This window comes from Sinocyclocheilus anshuiensis, unplaced genomic scaffold (genome assembly GCF_001515605.1).
Source record: "Sinocyclocheilus anshuiensis isolate Anshui unplaced genomic scaffold, SAMN03320099.WGS_v1.1 scaffold805, whole genome shotgun sequence".
In the NCBI taxonomy this organism is placed as follows: domain Eukaryota; kingdom Metazoa; phylum Chordata; class Actinopteri; order Cypriniformes; family Cyprinidae; genus Sinocyclocheilus; species Sinocyclocheilus anshuiensis.
This window is the reverse complement of record NW_015540884.1, coordinates 421,563-439,002: the sequence shown is the minus strand read 5'-3', so window position 1 is coordinate 439,002 and position 17,440 is coordinate 421,563. Positions and strand designations below refer to the sequence as shown.

Genomic DNA, 17,440 nt, shown 5'->3' with positions numbered 1-17,440 from the left:
ACACCCTTGACATATGACTCTCTAAGCTGATGATATCTTGAAAGATAGGTATGCAAATATCCACCTCCAGGCCACACTTAGTGCACAGTGAGGCGCTTTAGTTTGCCACTGCATTGGGCTCTACCTCCCCAGAGGTAACAAACACCTAATGGCACAGGATTAATTAGCCCCCTTGAGTACACGCTTTCGTTGAGTCAGCGCACAAGTGATTTAAGGATTGAGGGAGTATTTTGTATGTCAGTATGTATTTGAAAAACCAGCTGATATGTATCCAAAGTATTCAAATATCTTTGTAATGACTGCCTTAGTGCATGATGGCTTTTTAATTGGAAAAATTTTGATCGCCTTCTTGATTTGTAATGAATATAAACCTAGTTTTTCTAGGAACCTTAGACTTGGTTATGCAACAAACCTGCCAACTATACCATCTCCGATTGCTCTGATAACATCAACATTTGACCTGTTACTAACCTGTTGTCTCTGTCCCAAGCAGCTGTGTCTCTGTTGTCATTTCATATTAAGGATGTGAGTAATTTGCCCCTATTTTTCAGTCCTCACTGGTAACTTGCTCATAGCTGTAGGACAGATTCGGGGAAAAGTCACTAATTAGAAATCATGGTTTAACTGTTATTACATGGGGGTGGGATATGGACAGAGTGTGTTTTTACATTATGGTGTAACACACTCTCAGCACACACTGTGGTTGGCATGGTGATGATATAATGTCCGGAGGGAACTAGAGGAAACATAAGAGACATGGGACAGAAAAGCAGCGACAAGAGCCATTGCCAGAGTTACCTAAGAACAGTTGTGCACACATGTGCTTCTTTTGCGTGTGAGCCTTTGAGTCTTTTTAAGTTTTTGGGCTTCAAATCTATTTGCGTTCTTATAGCAAATACAAGGGTACAAAATGTCTCTGCCTGTCTCAGTGTCCACTGTCCCACATACTCACCGTTCTCTGTAATCCCTCTTATAACTCCAGCTGTCACTGAAAAACCTTTGATCCTCATGAAAACAGTGTTTGCACACAATGTGAAAAGTAATTTGCACAGTCATATCTCAGTTAAAGGGGAAGTATGTATTTTCTACATATAAAGATATATATATAAATATAGCTTTAAAATATAAACCAGCCAGTTGCGGTGATTTTAGTCATTCTGGGAAAACAGACAATTCTTAGTTACAGACCTAAACAAAATCAGTTTGAATCAGCTTTTTAATAATTGCAAATAGTCTGCAGCACGCCATTTAGCTCACTCCAGCTCCATTTGTCATATTTCAATCTGTTCTGGAAAATTCTGCCGATCATTCCTGAAAATCAACAGAGAAAATGCCTCACAGAATAGTCCACAGATTCTGCTCAGGCATGTGTCACGCTATGGGATGATATTAGACTCAAAATGATTAATAGATCAAACATAAAGATACACTATAGAATCTAGATACACTGCTTAATTAAAACAGTCCGTAGTACAATCTGTGCCGTTCAGCCTTAGATCGGGCCAAGCTCATATTTGCTCATGTGAAGCGGGTGGTTTTTCATGTGAAGAAGACCATGATTTTTTTTGGGGGGGGAAAGCGGGTTAAGTAGGCAATCCAGAATTCCACAGACTCAAATTGAAAGGCATTTGTTTGTGGTTAGTAAGATACATGTATAAAATGTATGTAGTACATGGATAGTTGTGTGTGCATCTATTAATCAATTTGAGTCTAATATCATCCCATATCACGCCCTCTTTACATAAGTAAAACTATCGGCTTTGTGGCTAAATATAACAGCGAAGGCATAACAATAACGTTTCTGTTTAAAGCTCAAAACTATTCTAGTAAATTCTCTGACTGACTATTACACACCTCTTACATGATACTGTTTATATTTTACAAGACAGTAGAGCCTTGTTTTAAAATCACGCTGAACCTGTTTAAATGCAAAAATATATATTAATGGGAATTTATTGGTGATTTTCTGAATTTCTGATAAATGCTTTATGTAAGCACATTAACCCAATCGCAATAACTCAGTATTGCATATATTTGTTGCAGAGAAGACAATGACAGAATGCATTGCAACTAGCTTGTGAAAAACAAATTTAAGACTGCAGATAAGGCAAGTGAAAGTGATTTACTTTAAGGCAAGTAAATAATCAAACATATTGTATTCTACACTGAAAAGCATACTAAGAAATACTTGAGTGTAATTCAAATTTGATTATTTTACCTAATATTTGTGTCCCATTATACTTAGAGTATCACACAGATGGCTTAGCAGCATGCTAACGTCAAACTTGAAATGTATTTTAAGTCAAAACTCCCATGCTGAGCACTATTTGCATTAGGTAATTGCCTATTTTAGTTTATTTGGACTATTGAAAATATAGAAATCTGTGGCTTTTATATATATGTATAAGATTGTACCTTGAAGTCAGCAGTAATTACAGCTTTGATTGCTGTTCTTAGACTTCCACGCGGTCTACTTGGATCAAGCCCCCCCTCGGTTTTTCCACTCATGACTGTGAACATTTCATTAGCACTAAGTAAACACTCTCTGTTAAACCCACTCTCTTTTCATGCATTTATTCATTGGTTTGGTCAATTCAACTTTAGCAGTTACTCATTTGCCCAGCACATGTCCCTGAAATTGCTCGCCTTAGGCTGACAGTAAAAGAGTTTAATATTATGTAATTGAGGCTGAAACAGCCTAGGATTTCCTTACTAAAACCCAGCCGCATTTGAGCAGCTGTTTGGAACACAGCCACAGTATGATTCTTCACTGCCTAACAGCTGTGAATATCATAATTTTCTGTGTGCAGTGGTTTTATACAAAGAATTTATGTTCTATTTTTTAATTACTGTTGCATGCACATATGAGTCAGATGGACATTTTTGGCCTTTTTGGTCATATCTAGCTGTTTTTACAGCATTTTTCCATCATTTTAAAGGTGCCGTGTCAAGTTCAACTTCGAAAAATATGTTCTGTCTGTGTGAATGGTTTCTTAGAATGTAACATGTTGTTGTCAGTCTAAAAGCTATTTTGGCTGGCTGTAGCATAGCAGTTTAATGGCCTTACCCACTGTTGTTTTCATGCCACTGAAAGAATGTTGCTCTGCTAGGTGACTTAGGCTTTGTTTCATGGAACTCAAACAGATTCTAATGACCTTGTTAGTGGTGTGTGCTAAGGCTGAACTGAACAAACACAGAAGTATTACACTTCAGCTTGTACCTCGTCCCTCACCGTTTGTGCTGTGCACCTGATTGACACCTCAAATTTTGTGGCTGGTTGTGGAGAAGTGGACCAGTACTTTTCAGACTTGCACTTTCACCCAGCATATGATAAAATAGGTGAAAATCCCATATACTTACATTGAAGCCATATCAGACTCAGAGAGACCAGAGAGAAAAAACACTTAGAACACTTTAGCAACAACTTAGCAGTGCACAAGCAACCACCCAGAACACCCTTCTAACAGCAGAGCAACAAGCTAAAAACCATAGGTATGTATAGGTCCAGACCCGTTGACGCATCCACCATCTTATATTGGTCATTGTGTCGTCACTCGCAGTAAAAATCAATGAAATTTCCAAGATGCCACAACATTGCAAGCCTCTTATTAAACGCCCCCCCCCCGTTGGTTTTGTGTTTTTGTATCTATTAACTCAATATAAACTATGATAACTCTTTAATGTAGTGTTACAGTAGCTAATGGCTTCATCTTGTTTTATTGTGTTTGCTTAGCAAAAAATCATCTGCTGAAGTCTATTGCAGATATAGATATTCATAAATGTGTGTAACTACGGTCGCAGAGACACAGTCAACTTGTTCTTGAGTGTTCACAGACTGGCTTTGACCGTTCCAATATGGCGGATGGCTTTTATATTGATATATATATATATATATATATACATATAAAACAGCCGCTAAACATCTACATATACATATCAATGCTCAAAACACTCAAATCACTGTAGGAAGCATCCACAACACACTAGCAAAGCATACACAAAATAAAAATATCTAGCAGTTTCCTGTCTGTCTGCTCTTCCTTCTCTGCTCTGTCGATGTGCAGCGACTCTGAAACGCTCTGAGTATTGTAAATAAAGGCATAGAGGCAGTCTGGTCACAGACGCTCAGAACTGACAGAAAAATGTTTGGAATACAGCACACCTTGCCTTACCTCGCCTGATCTCTGCTAACCTTTTATAGCTGTTAATCTTCTATTAATATAATTATAGTTTCGTTTATATACTGTAAATTAATTCAAAATAACCACCATGACTGTTTTATTTGTCCTAGATGAGTGTATTTGGATATAAAACACTATGTGTAAACTAAACCATGCACATGAAGTAGCAAATGGGATATAAAGAGTCAATGCAATAGTTTTCCATCAACCGTTTGAGTTAATAACCAATCATGTTTTGCAGCGCACTATTCATGCATGAGTAGGTAACCAAGTAAGGATTTCAGTAGAAACATGCTGGCCATGATCTTATACTCTTGGCCAGGAGCCATTTGCAAGATATGCAGATTGGAAATGAGAATGCTTTAAGGGTTACATGCATTCTGAGAACGGGAGAAGGGTCAGTTCTGGCTTGGCTTTCCTGGATGCCACAAATGTGTTACATGGTACTATGAATTCATTAACCAGCAGCACCAATGCACATGTTGCTCATTACACAGAAGCTGCAGTGATTGTAGTTTAACTGTGTGGTTATGTATGTAGAAGTTCTGAGAAGTCAGATTTCCATTATAAATTGGATCCATTTCTAATGAAGAAGAAGCTAAGAATGTGTGTGTGTGTCTCTAATGTGAGTTTGTGCATTGCCAAAGAGAGTCTTATGATAGTGATGTGACCTGCTGTCAAACTAACGGCACGCGTACCAAGGGCCCTTCAGTGCTCGGCCTATCTGTAGTCATTGGCATCTAACGCACACACGTGTGCATATTTTGAATACTGTACATTTCAAAATCCATGACACACAACATGCTCAGGGAACACAGCTGTGTGAGTGCCTTGGTGTACAGAGGTCACAGCAATGTTGCTCACCTAAATGACACTGTAAGGTGTTTTTTGGTGAAAATGGTTTCATAGCTTTAAGGTTTTTTTAAAACGAAGTTCAGAGCACTATTTAACTGTTCACTATGTAGTATATACAAGGAAGCCATTAAAACATAAGAAAATGTGCAATATTCTTAAAGGGTTAGTTCACCCAAAAATGAAAATTCTGTCATTAATTGCTCACCCTCGTGTTGTTCGAAACCCGTAAGACCTTCGTTCATCTTCGGAACACAATTTAAGGTATTTTTGATTAAATATGAGGGCTCTCTGACCCTCCTTCACGACAGTATCATGACGCGAGCGTCATGATACTGTCGTGAACGCGCGTCCAAAGTGACGCAGTAGAGACGAAAATGTGGAATAAAGTTGTTATTTTTGTTTTCTTTACGCAAAAATGTATCCTCGTAGCTTCGTAACTTTACAGTTGAACCACTGATGTCACACGGACTACTTTGTCGATCATCTTGGTACTTTTCTGGACCTTGAACTTGGTAGTTACCTTGCTGTCTATGGGAGGGTCAGAGAGCCCTCAGATTTCATCAAAAATGTCTTAAATTGTATTCCGAAGATGAACGAAGGTCTTACGGGTTTCGAACAACACGAGGGTGAGTAATTAATGGGTGAACTAACCCTTTAAGTATCAGGAAGTCATTAAAGTACAGTTTTGTAGGTCATGACGTCTAACAGCAAATAGTGATACTGAAGACTGTAATTGCGAATTAGATTGTACATTTTCTCGAGATAATGTAGGTGGCATATGCAGGTGCAGAAACCACAGCTGCAATGCTAGGGAGTTGTGGGTGGTAACTAGGGCATTGCTCGTGGTTGAGAACTAACTTAATTTAAAAAATCCACCCCTAAAGGTCTATTAAAGTTAGTCAGGTCAATGATGTGACACTGATCTATTAATTTATTTAGAATAATTAAATTAAGATTACATTTTTTATATTTTTGGATGGCATAAAGTCAAAAATGTCAGGGTGATACAATTATGCTGACTTCTGATGTCATAATTAAGAGCAAACCTTATTAACTAGTGCCATAATCTTTTATGAAAAAAAAACTACTACTATTAAAATTACTATCTTCAACTGTTTTAGTGCTTCGTAATACTTGAAAATATTTTGCCTGTTAAAGTTATGTGAACTAATCAACATGCAGAAACATACAGAAAAAGCTAAATGAATCAGGAAATGACATCAGAGAGAGGACCCCTGCAGACTCTGATGACAGTGGCTGCTTCTGAGATCGTCTGCTTCTCTACTATATAGTTGACGAAAAACAGTACGATATGTGAACAAAGTATATTAAAAATGTATATATTATATAATATTAAAAATAATGATTAATATGTGTACACTCATGTATTCAAGGTATGTATTCCTTCCTGCTATTACTTTTTACTTCATTACATTTCAACTTTTCCTGAAAATGATATAAAGGTGTTTCAAAACCATATGAATGAAATGAAGAACTTGTCACATGTGTTTTAATCCATATTTTTAAAAGTTATTTTCCTTTGTTCTCACTAAGCCTGTTAAGTGATGAGTTCTGTTGCTCTGCCTGTTGTGTGCCGAGTGGAGTGCACTGTTTGAATAATTTAGAGGTCACTGTGATGTTTGTCATGTTGTGATGTGTTGTGTTGTGGGTGTGTATTGGAAGCGTTTAGAGGTCAGTGTGATGTTTTGGTCTATTTTTGACTGGCGGGTTCAGAATGAGTCACTGCAGTGGTTCTGGTGACATCACTCTGTCTGCGTCGAGGACTGCTGCTTATTATAGTCTCAAACACATGCAGCCTTTCTATTTTTCTCTTCTTCTGTCATCCACCTGTGTGCATGTTTTGTGAACAGTGGCAGAATTGAGAGGATATGCTTCTATCTTTCTTTCTTTTTTTCCGCTGTCCTCTGGTATCTTTCCATCAACATTAGCACTCTTCTGTGCTGATTTGACACTTTATCTACTAACTCCAGGACTTCTGACAGTTAATAATTAAATTAGAATAAACCACTGTTGAACAAAGGCTCACACCCAATTATTCTCACTCTTTTTGGGCTTAAATCCTCCAAGCATGCCAGGCTCCACTGGTTGGTTCCCTGAGCAGTGAGCAATGACCTCTGTGCCAGTCTAACTGGAGGCCTATTGTGCAACAGCCCTGCATGCTGATTAGCTCAGTTATGTAAACACCAGTCATTCATGGCATGTGTACTGCTTTTGCAGGGTAAATACTTGTGCAAGGCATTTAATTCCACCCCAGATATGCGCTTTTTGCTCTTCTGCTGCCCTAATAATGTTTTTAATAAGGAATCACAGGAAGCATTACTTTTTTATTTTCTGTGGACCAGAATGTGTTGTATGTCTCAGAAAGAGCAAACTACAAAAAAATATATATATATATATATTAAAATTAAATTAAAAATCAAACAATTTTAGGACTTAACCCAAATGAAGATAATTTCATTTGAAAAAACATTTCCTATATTATTGTGTCAGATTTTATTGAATTTATGGGTAAATAAATACGCATTACAAAATAAGTATATAATAAAGTACAGTATGTAGTCATAATATTATATAAAGTCATAATATAGTTTGTTTTGTTTCCATGTCATTAAACATAATGAATAGCCAACATTTTGCAATCATGTTGTTAATCTGTCTGCATTAATCTAGGAATATGATTTTTTTATTTACTTTCATTTTCTTAAAAATGAGAAGAATAAAATAGGAAACATTACTGAGGAAACACAAAAAATGTGCGCGTGTGTGTGTGTATATATAGCAATACTGTTTGTATGGTAATGAAACTTTGAGGGCAAAAATTAAATATGCTTATAACTGCAAGCCAATGCAAAAACATAGTAATGATTCTAAAAATACATTTTTATCAATTGTATTTTTTAAGCATACCTTCTTTTTTGCTTTTGAATTTGGGGTGAAATGGGACATGGAGATGTTTTCATGAGACTGACCCACAGAATAAATCTGAATCTGTAATAGTCAGAGGGAGTTACTGTATTTGTAGATGCCCTCTGTTGTGATTATGTGTGCTCTCCGAAGGCACACTCTCCTTTTGTGCTCATGGTGCCACTCTGGTTTGTTTATACAGAGGCCTGTTATTCAGATCTCTTCCAAACAGACAGCCCCTCTAATTCGTTTTGAGTGTGTCTCTCTCACATAAGCACATCTGTTAGTTGTGGCAGCGAGATGGCGATGCTTTGGCATGTCCATCACTGATGATGTGGATTGTGGCTGGCATGAATATAAGGCTCAGCACACAGCTTCAAACAGCTCTTATATAAGCTTGATTCAGAGTGTGTTTCATAAGATGAATGCCATTATTTGCACAGAATAGGCCAGCTCTGCCATGCTTTAGATGGTGCTTACATAATAGGCTGGTGAAAAGACACAGGAGAGCTTTAGAGAAACACCACTAGGACTTTTGCCGTTGTTCCCACACAAATTGCCCCGCAGCTGCTTCTGGGTCACTGGTCTGCTGGGCCTTTAGAGTGGAGCAATTTAGGGTGAGGTAATAGGGTCACTGGAGGATAGATTTAGAGTAATGTTAGTAACAAATTGAGTCATGGTGCTACCAACCACATCACACAACATGTTCTATTACATTATATTAAGTAGAAAATTCCCTTAAAGATGCATTTTAAAATATTGAAATGCCAAGACTGATAAATACAACATATAATATAATATAATTGACTGATATATTTCTGCAAAAGAAAATCATGCAAAACAAAAATGAATTTTACTATTACATTTTAAATAGAAAATGCCCTTTTATTTATTTAAAAGTACATTTCATGGTTGTTCTTATTTGTATATAACAAAATATTTAAATACTGGACTAAAAATATCTAATATAATATAAAATATATTTCCACAAAAGCAAATAATGCTAAAACAAACAAAAATGAAACAAGAATAAATACCTTGAAAATAAGAAATATTTTGAGAGATTTTTGTGTAAGGAAATGTACATTTAATTCAGATGTTCGATAGGGGCAGACAGTGAATGACTCCTTCAACATCTGACTGTACGCTTTATAACCCCTTGGGTTATTCTAAAGAATAACTTGAATAGGGAGGCTTTATAAATGTGCAAAGTCCTACAATTAGTCTCACTTCAGCCTATGAGCTGGCAATACACTGAGGTAAGTATCTGACAAACTGGTAGAAAAATATGTGAGAAATTACACAAAACCAGAACACCTGGTGCTCTGTCCAGGTTTTATGATAATCATAATCTTTTTTGCATGTTATAGCATTGGTGTCAGTGATGAAAGTTTTAGCAGTTGCAGCACCTTCTATGCATGTTGGTGAAGTTCTCTGTGGTCGGTTTTTGTGGAAACAGGGCTTTGAAAGTGAATACTGTCTTCACCTTCAAAACAAAGGTTTGCGGTCACTTTTCTGCAGTAGTTCTGTGTTGTTTGGACACAATCCTTCTTAGTGTACCCTATCATTCACTTTCGGTTTCCAACCACTGTTCTTCATCACTGATGACGTCTTGCATATACGCAGTCATAAGTGTAAAGACTGTTGATCTTAAAATACCAATCAATTAGGCTGTTAAGATTTCAGATGCTCCTGGTAAATGGGCTCCCATGATTTGCCTTTTTTGGAAGCCTGACAAGTCACCAATTTCACCCACAGCTTCTACTGAACACTGCTGAACACAAATTGTATTAGACTGATATACAACCTAGGGAATATAGACAACGAAAAGATAAATAAATGATAATTGCAATGTTTATTTTTTCACTATAGCCTACACAAATTCTATTAACCCCTATATTAATGGGTCTTCACATTATTTTGTGCAACATCCTGTATTTAACCGTGTATGAATACATCTACATACATTAATAATTTATACAGGTTTCAAGTAAAATGTTACATAAATATAAATGTCAGAATAACACACCGTCGTTGCATGGACATGCTCTGGTTGTGTGTCCAGTGTTGCTGTCACAGATGAATGGGAAGTTCTTGTCCTCTGCTGGGTGACGTCAGGAGGGCATGAGGCGTTTGTGACGTCTCTCTTGTGCCGAGGGGGCGTGCGCTCGCGCGAGTAAAAGCAAAAAGCACACGGACTTATCCATTATTCCTCTGCTGATATCTGACGCTCCGCGCTCAAGCCGGCTGAATACCGAACGAACCGCTCTACGGAGCATTTAAACGCGAGTCGCTTTAGTCCAATTGTGTGTCTTTCTTTTTCTATTTAATTATTTATTGTATTCAACCTGCGCGATTCGTCCCCATTATTCGTGAATGTTAAGCTCCCGTGAGCCCAAGGACATAGACTGAGCATAGTGTATGACAAGAATATCACCTGAGGAATACAATAAGCGACTGCATTAAAAGAGGATCTTCGCTGACACGCAGGAATACCGTGGCTTTGGTGTTATCAAGTCACATTGCGCCGTTTATTCCGCTAGTTTTCTCCAGCCATAATGCCGAGTATACGACAGTCGTACACGGTCACTGTCCCAGAGGAACCGCCGGCGTCAGCTTTCCCTTTCATCAAGCAGGATATGCGGAGAAAAAGTCCGACGATGTCTCGCTCTATGCTGGTGTCCACATTTGTGGGGCTTCTCATTAACCAGGCTAAGGTAAGCCTAACTCGCAGCTCAAATGTATGTGCATACTGCGTTTAAAATAGAGGTGAAACTCGTTACCACCAGAGGAAATATTTTGTAATATGAACGCTCATTTGTTTTTCATATTGTTTATGTTAGGAAATGGTTAGGTAGGGGATACAAACATAGCTGTTTCGCAATTTAGAAACCTCGATTATAATTGGATTTGGGTGAGTTAAGAAAGAAAAACATCCCAGATGTGCAGTGCTGGGGTGAGAAAGATGTTTCAGTCCCAATGATGGAGATGTGAGATAAATGTAAGAAGTACCTGAGCAATGAGCAACAGTTGCATCTGGAATAAAGGAAGAGTATTTTCTTCTGAAATAAAAGTTATGTGCGTGCCCTGAATTCAGTCCCTTGGATGGTTTTAGACACTATTATTGAATTTCTACTTTATTGATATATCCACCCTATGTGTTTTTAAGGTTTACCTTTCAGGGACAAAGTCTCATTCACTTTAGAGAAATGTAGTAGCATCTGAAGTGGCAATCATGTGAACCTGTTCCCCGAAAGCGTCCAGATCTCCAAACAGAAGCACATGTACAGATGCTGCTGTCTCTGACCTTGCCAAGTGACCATCTTTCTCGCGTCAGCTTTTACTTAAGCGTTTTCAAACTCGTATTGCTGCTTCATATTGGGAGCTTTATGTTTGTCGCGTCGGTATTACGGCCTGCGATATAAAAAAAAAATATGTAAAAGTTCGTAGCGAGGGTTGTGACGTTGACGTAACGCTGGACATCGTTTAAAGCCGCTGGCTACCTGTGCAAGCTGTTGCGTCGCGCTGAGTAGGCAGCGCATTACTCATTGAGAAGCCAGGGTACCATTAAGCAGTCTTATTTAGAACCATACTGAATCGTCTATGATGTAGTTCAGACTACATAATGTTAATTAGAGGCATGTCACCACCTCTTTGTGCAGTGCTGCTGGTTGATCTTTCTAAATCACACCTTTGGGCCATATTTAGCCTAGAAAGAAAGGCAAATTGTTAGGATGACATCTGTTTTTCTGTCAGATTTGGGCTGGAGTACACATTCAGACTCGAATGACCTTTGGATTTCATACATTAGCCTAAACAGATGTTGTAAAAATGTTGAAAATGTTTTCTTGTTAATCTTTTAATGCCTAGGACCCCCAGATATGCTGATCCCTTTTTTTAATTATAATGACAACTATATATTGTAGCCTAGTCTATTTTATGAGTAAAAAAAGAAATGTATTACTTCTCATATATTTACATTTTATTAAGCTTCTAGCCAATATTAGAGTGGCGTTCGATGTCAAATAGTACTATAAATTAGTTATTTGTGGTTTTTCAAAATTAATACTGTTCCAAAGCAACCTTTCGATGTATATACTCTTAAAAACATGTTGGAAGGAAACTATATAAACAGCAATTATTTGCAATTTATTTGTATATGATTTGTTTGTATTTCTTAGTGTTAAAAATATGGTTGTAAATATATTAATAATGATGGATCTCACGATTTTTGATCAGTCTTAGAAATAATGACTATATAGAAAAATACAGAATAAGGAAAAGAAACAGTTAATGGCAGCTAGATTTACACAACATGAATAATCCATAAGAGTAAGAATCCATCTAAAACGGTTGTGGCTTTTAATGATGGGAACGCTGCCCCTATTTGTAGTAGATTACAGGCATAACATCAATTATTGGAGTGGTTGATAACCACATTTCCAGTGTAACCAGTGTTTGTTATGCAACAAAGAAACAATCAGAGTGTCACATTGTGTAATATTCAGGAACAAATGGTAAGTAAGCAGTGCGTTTCTGAAGGAATGCATCGTATCAGCATATCTCGCCGATTACATTCCAAGAATCACTAAAGGTCCTGTTCTTCACATGCTTGTGACCTTGCACAAACTCTCTGTATCCCGCCCATCTAGATTGTCAATCATTGTCAAGATAACAGTGTAGTGAACTGTCGTGGCTTATCATCAACATCGATGGTTGAGTTAGAGTTACGCCGCCCTGATCAGATAGCTCCTTTCAGGTGTCCCAATCTGTCCCAAATGTGTACTGAAATATAGGACAAATTTCAGCTGCTATAAACTGTATTCAAATGTGTCTAAAATAATCAAGAAGGACGGTGAATAGATGCGTAAATGCACATTAAGGTATAAAAGAGCTAAGTCTTAGGAGTCTTCTTGAATAAGATGCTTGTGTCTCAGTATATGCATGTGACCGGCCTTTTGGCAGCAGAGCACATAGAGTTCTTATGCTGGTGAAAGCCATGGCTTCCAGAAACTATGGTCAGGACACAGTGTTCTTACTCGCTCGCTTTCAACTCGCGCCAGCCAATTAGCTCACGGCTCTCTGAAGATCTTTGAAAAGACAGCCAGTGTGAGATCCTGCTGTCCTCTCGTTGCCCAATCGCTTTTGAGGCAGAACTCCCTTCGCTTGCCGTATCCATGGCTGCTGCTGGGTGCTGGCTGTTGCCAAACCAGTCTGTTTGGTTTAAGAGCTGGGTGTGAAAGCCAGAGACCGACTCAGCAGCGGAGTGAGGCCTTGGACCATCTGTTCCCTCTCTCTCATCTTCTTTGGGGAAGAAAAATCTTATCAGATGTTTGGATGAATATACAGTGGTGTGAAAAATGATCTGAAACATTAAAGTGTGACAAACATAAAAAAAAATAAGAAATCAGGAAGGGGGCCTGTGACTTTTTCACACCACTGTATGAATAACAGAAAAACTCCTGGGATAACTCGCAGCTGAACATGTTTGAACCTGATGCATCTAGTCTCAGAGGTGCTAATAGAAGGTGTTTGATTAGTGCACTTCATTACGCTTAATTGAAGTGTATTCTGATTGGTCCCTTACAAGAACATACTCTGACAGTGATGGTATACCATAGTACTTTGATATATACCATGGTACGGAATGAATACTTTATACATAGCATTTACATGTTACTTCAAGATACTTCAAAGAATACCATGGTTTAACCATGATATATATCCAGAAAAACGTGAAAACAACATGGCTCAAATAGTACTAAATGTAATGTGGTGTCTGAGAAAGATGACTTATTCTATGTAAAAATAAATAAATAAATAAAAATATAAAATCTGTTTGGCAGATGTATGACACTCTACTGCATGTGTAGTGTGTGAATGTGTGTATGGATTGTTATTGACCTCTTAAATATGAAACAGCCATAAATAGTGCCATTAGAGTACAAATTGTGACACACTCAACATGCTGTATCACTAATATCACATGCTGTCCTGTGACTCATCTATAGAGAGAATACCAACACCAAAATTCATATCTTTTGACATATTTCAAGCAGAGATCTTAGTATTTTAGTTATTTCATATACTGTTATAACATTTATTAATGATATTAGGTGAATGAGGTTTTATAATTAGTTTTCTTTCTAGTCATTTTGTTATGTGCTTTTGTCATTTTTATTTATTAATGTTTTTAAATTTCTATTTAGCTTTAATTGTTATTTCAGTTAGTTGCCAAGGCAACATTTCAAATTTTCATTTAAGTTTTTAAGTTTAGGTTTTTCATCTAATATTTGCACTGTTTTATTATATTATTGTTGTATTTCAGCTCTATTTTAATTAACAAAAAAGATTTGTAATAGTTTTAGTTAACAATAGCAACACTGATCTCAAAGCTGCTTAACACCCACCTGCAGCAATTGTTTTAAGTTTCACACATGCTTTCTCAAACACTCAGACATTAAAATCACCTGTCCAAGGGGATGTGTGCAACTTCGTTGAGTTCTTTCAAGCATCACTGACACCGTTGTAAAATCACATAGTTAACACTGCAATCAGTGAATGACGCAGATGAAAATGAGCGCTGCTATTCCAGACTTTGATATCACTGATTCTGAGTGTGTCAGTTTCATTCGTGAGATTCATACTGAGAAACCTCTGACACATTGTCCATGTTCTCTGGAGCGATCCGTGTTATGTCATGGTCAACAGGCTGAGCACTTATGGCGAGAATATCAAACATGTGAAATCATCATCATTCCCAGCTGTCTGAATTTGAGATGAAAATGTTAGATTTTCATATATCTCTATATGAGTAAAAACTGACCTAACACTGATGGTTCATCATTTGTTTGCGTCAAGTTTTCAACAGCAGGGGTCTCTGTCTAAATCTGCTAGCATGCCATTTAATAGCCCAGAGAGAATGCTTTGGTCAGCTCACACACATTGTCCTCTAAACATAATACTGTACACACTCACTTATACAATACAGACATGTACAGTATGCTTTTATGTAATTTTATATAATTAGAAACATTTTTTGTGTCATGCATGCAATTAAAAAGTCTCCAGTAACTCCCTTCTTAAACATGCATTTTCACTTCACTGTCAGTATCGGTGCCAAACTAATTAAAAGTGAGTCATGTGCTTTAGTCATATTTGAATTTATGAAAACATTTTTTGGTATAACTCTCAAGTGTCATTGGATTCAAAGTTCATCTTAGAAAGCTGTTTCATTCTATTTCTTCCCTTTCTTATTGTTTTTCTCTCATAGAACTCAAAGAATGCTCAGGGTTTGGTGGGCCTCAGGAATCTAGGAAATACTGTAAGTATTTCTAAGCAAAGAATCTATGGTTCTATTTATAGTTCATACAAAAATAACAATTCTGTCAGTATATACTAACCCTTATGTCGATGCAAGCTTCGTTCAAAAAAGACTTCATTCTATCCGTCTGTTTTGAAGAACTGAATTTGTTTAAGCATTGTCATTTTAGTAAGAACTTTTCCTTTAAAGTCGGCACGAAGGGGATAATTATTTTCTCTTTCCTGTTAAAATTTAAATTTAAATGTTTCATTAAAAAAAAAATCTGTTACACTCGGATGTACTTTTCAATACAGAAGAAACGATCTGTTGCTACTTCTGTCTCAGAGGACTGCTGAGTAATCATCTCATTCTCCCTTTTTCGAATGTGTCTCTGCAGTGTTTCATGAACTCCATTCTGCAGTGTCTGAGCAACACTCATGACCTGAGGGACTACTGTCTGCGTAACACACACCGCACTGACCTCAACAACAACTGCAGGGCCAAAGCTGCACTGATGGAAGGTAAGAGACACGTTTATCAGTTCATATAGTGGAGCATTTGTTTTATCATACATATCAGACAGCCTTTGGGTCCTGTGTCTTAGTCATATGCCTCCAAATGTGTGTGTTTTTCTGCTTTCAGAGTTTGCCAAACTCACTCAGAGTCTTTGGACATCATCTAGCAGTGAGGCCATCAGCCCTTCTGACTTCAAAATGCAGATTCAGAAATATGCCCCTCGATTTGTTGGTTACAAGTAAGTTACAGTTACAGGAAAAACTTTTGAATCATGCAGACTCATATTTTACTTGCATTCTTTTATATTTAGTTTTAAACCAGCTGAAACTCCCTCTTAAAAATCGGCTTCTCTGTTCTTGTCCTGTAGTCAGCAGGATGCTCAGGAGTTCTTGCGGTTTCTGCTGGATGGGCTTCATAATGAAGTAAACAGAGTGACAGTGAAACCCAGATCACCCATGGAGGACTTTGATCACGTCTCGTAAGTAAATGCACCGCTTTATTCTAAAAACCTATAAAGCTGTTCAAAAGTTTGGAGTCAGTAATATTTTTAAAAAGAAATGATTACTTTAATTCAGCATGGATGCATTTAGCTAATTAAAAGTGACTGTAAAGACATTTATAATGTTATACAAGATTTCTCTTTCAAATAAATGCTGTTCTTTTGAACAGCAAACGTATCATGGTTTTACAAAAATATTAAGCAGAACCATTGTTTTCAACCCTGATAATAATAAGAAATGTTTCTTGAGCACCAAATCAGCATATTAGAATGATTTCTTTCCCATCACAGAAATAAATTACATTTTAAAATATATTAAAATAGAAAACCCCTATTTTGGATTGTACTAACATTTCACAATATTACTGTTTTTACTGTTTTTAATCAAAAATGCAAGTGAGCATAAGAGACTCCTTTCAAAAATATTCCAAAATCTTAGCAACCCCAAACTTTTGAAAAGCTATGCATATTTCATTCAGTACCGAAAATATGATGTGGTGATTGATGTAACAGATGAATCACCTGTAGTGTGGGGTTGAACTGTTGCAATCTGTCTGGGGTCTTAAATTAAGTGTGTTTTATCCACAGGGACGACGAAAAAGGCAAGAGAATGTGGAACAAGTACCTGGAGAGTGAGGACAGCAAAGTAGTCGGTGAGTTGACCTGCAATATTAACACTACAGTGTGTGTGTGTGTGTGTGTGTGTGTGTGTGTGTTCCCTGTTCAGGTTATAAAGTGCTAATGTTTTTTTTGTTTTGTTTTTCACAGATCTGTTTGTTGGTCAGCTGAAAAGTTCTCTGACTTGTAATGAGTGTGGCTTCTGCTCAACTGTGTTTGATCCATTCTGGGATCTGTCCCTGCCTATCGCTAAGGTTAATATGAAGAATAACATGCTCAAATACACGCTTACTGACATGACAGCATGTTTGTGTTAATGTGCATGTTCCATTTTTTTTCCCCCTCAGACTTCAGGAGAAGTGAGTTTGATGGATTGCCTTCGACTTTTCACCAAGGAAGATGTACTAGATGGGAATGAGAGACCAGTAAGTTTAAAGTATAATTTTTCTAGCATTTTTCTAACATTTTTGTATCTATCTATCTATCTATCTATCTATCTATCTATCTATCTATCTATCTATCTATCTATCTATCTATCTATCT

At 37.1% G+C, this 17,440-nt stretch overlaps 1 protein-coding gene across 1 annotated transcript in view; it reads left to right on the top strand.

The window, feature by feature from the left end:
• Positions 1-10,174: 10,174 nt before the first annotated feature.
• The window catches only part of LOC107688622 (ubiquitin carboxyl-terminal hydrolase 2-like), a 12,049-nt gene continuing 4,783 nt past the window's right edge, over positions 10,175-17,440 (top strand). Inside the window, exons 1-8 of the mRNA XM_016486335.1 lie at positions 10,175-10,678; positions 15,235-15,285; positions 15,662-15,785; positions 15,907-16,018; positions 16,148-16,258; positions 16,868-16,932; positions 17,048-17,151; positions 17,245-17,322. Coding sequence (XP_016341821.1) covers positions 10,520-10,678; positions 15,235-15,285; positions 15,662-15,785; positions 15,907-16,018; positions 16,148-16,258; positions 16,868-16,932; positions 17,048-17,151; positions 17,245-17,322 — 804 coding nt within the window. The 5' untranslated portion in view covers positions 10,175-10,519. The remainder of the gene's footprint in view (positions 10,679-15,234; positions 15,286-15,661; positions 15,786-15,906; positions 16,019-16,147; positions 16,259-16,867; positions 16,933-17,047; positions 17,152-17,244; positions 17,323-17,440) is intronic.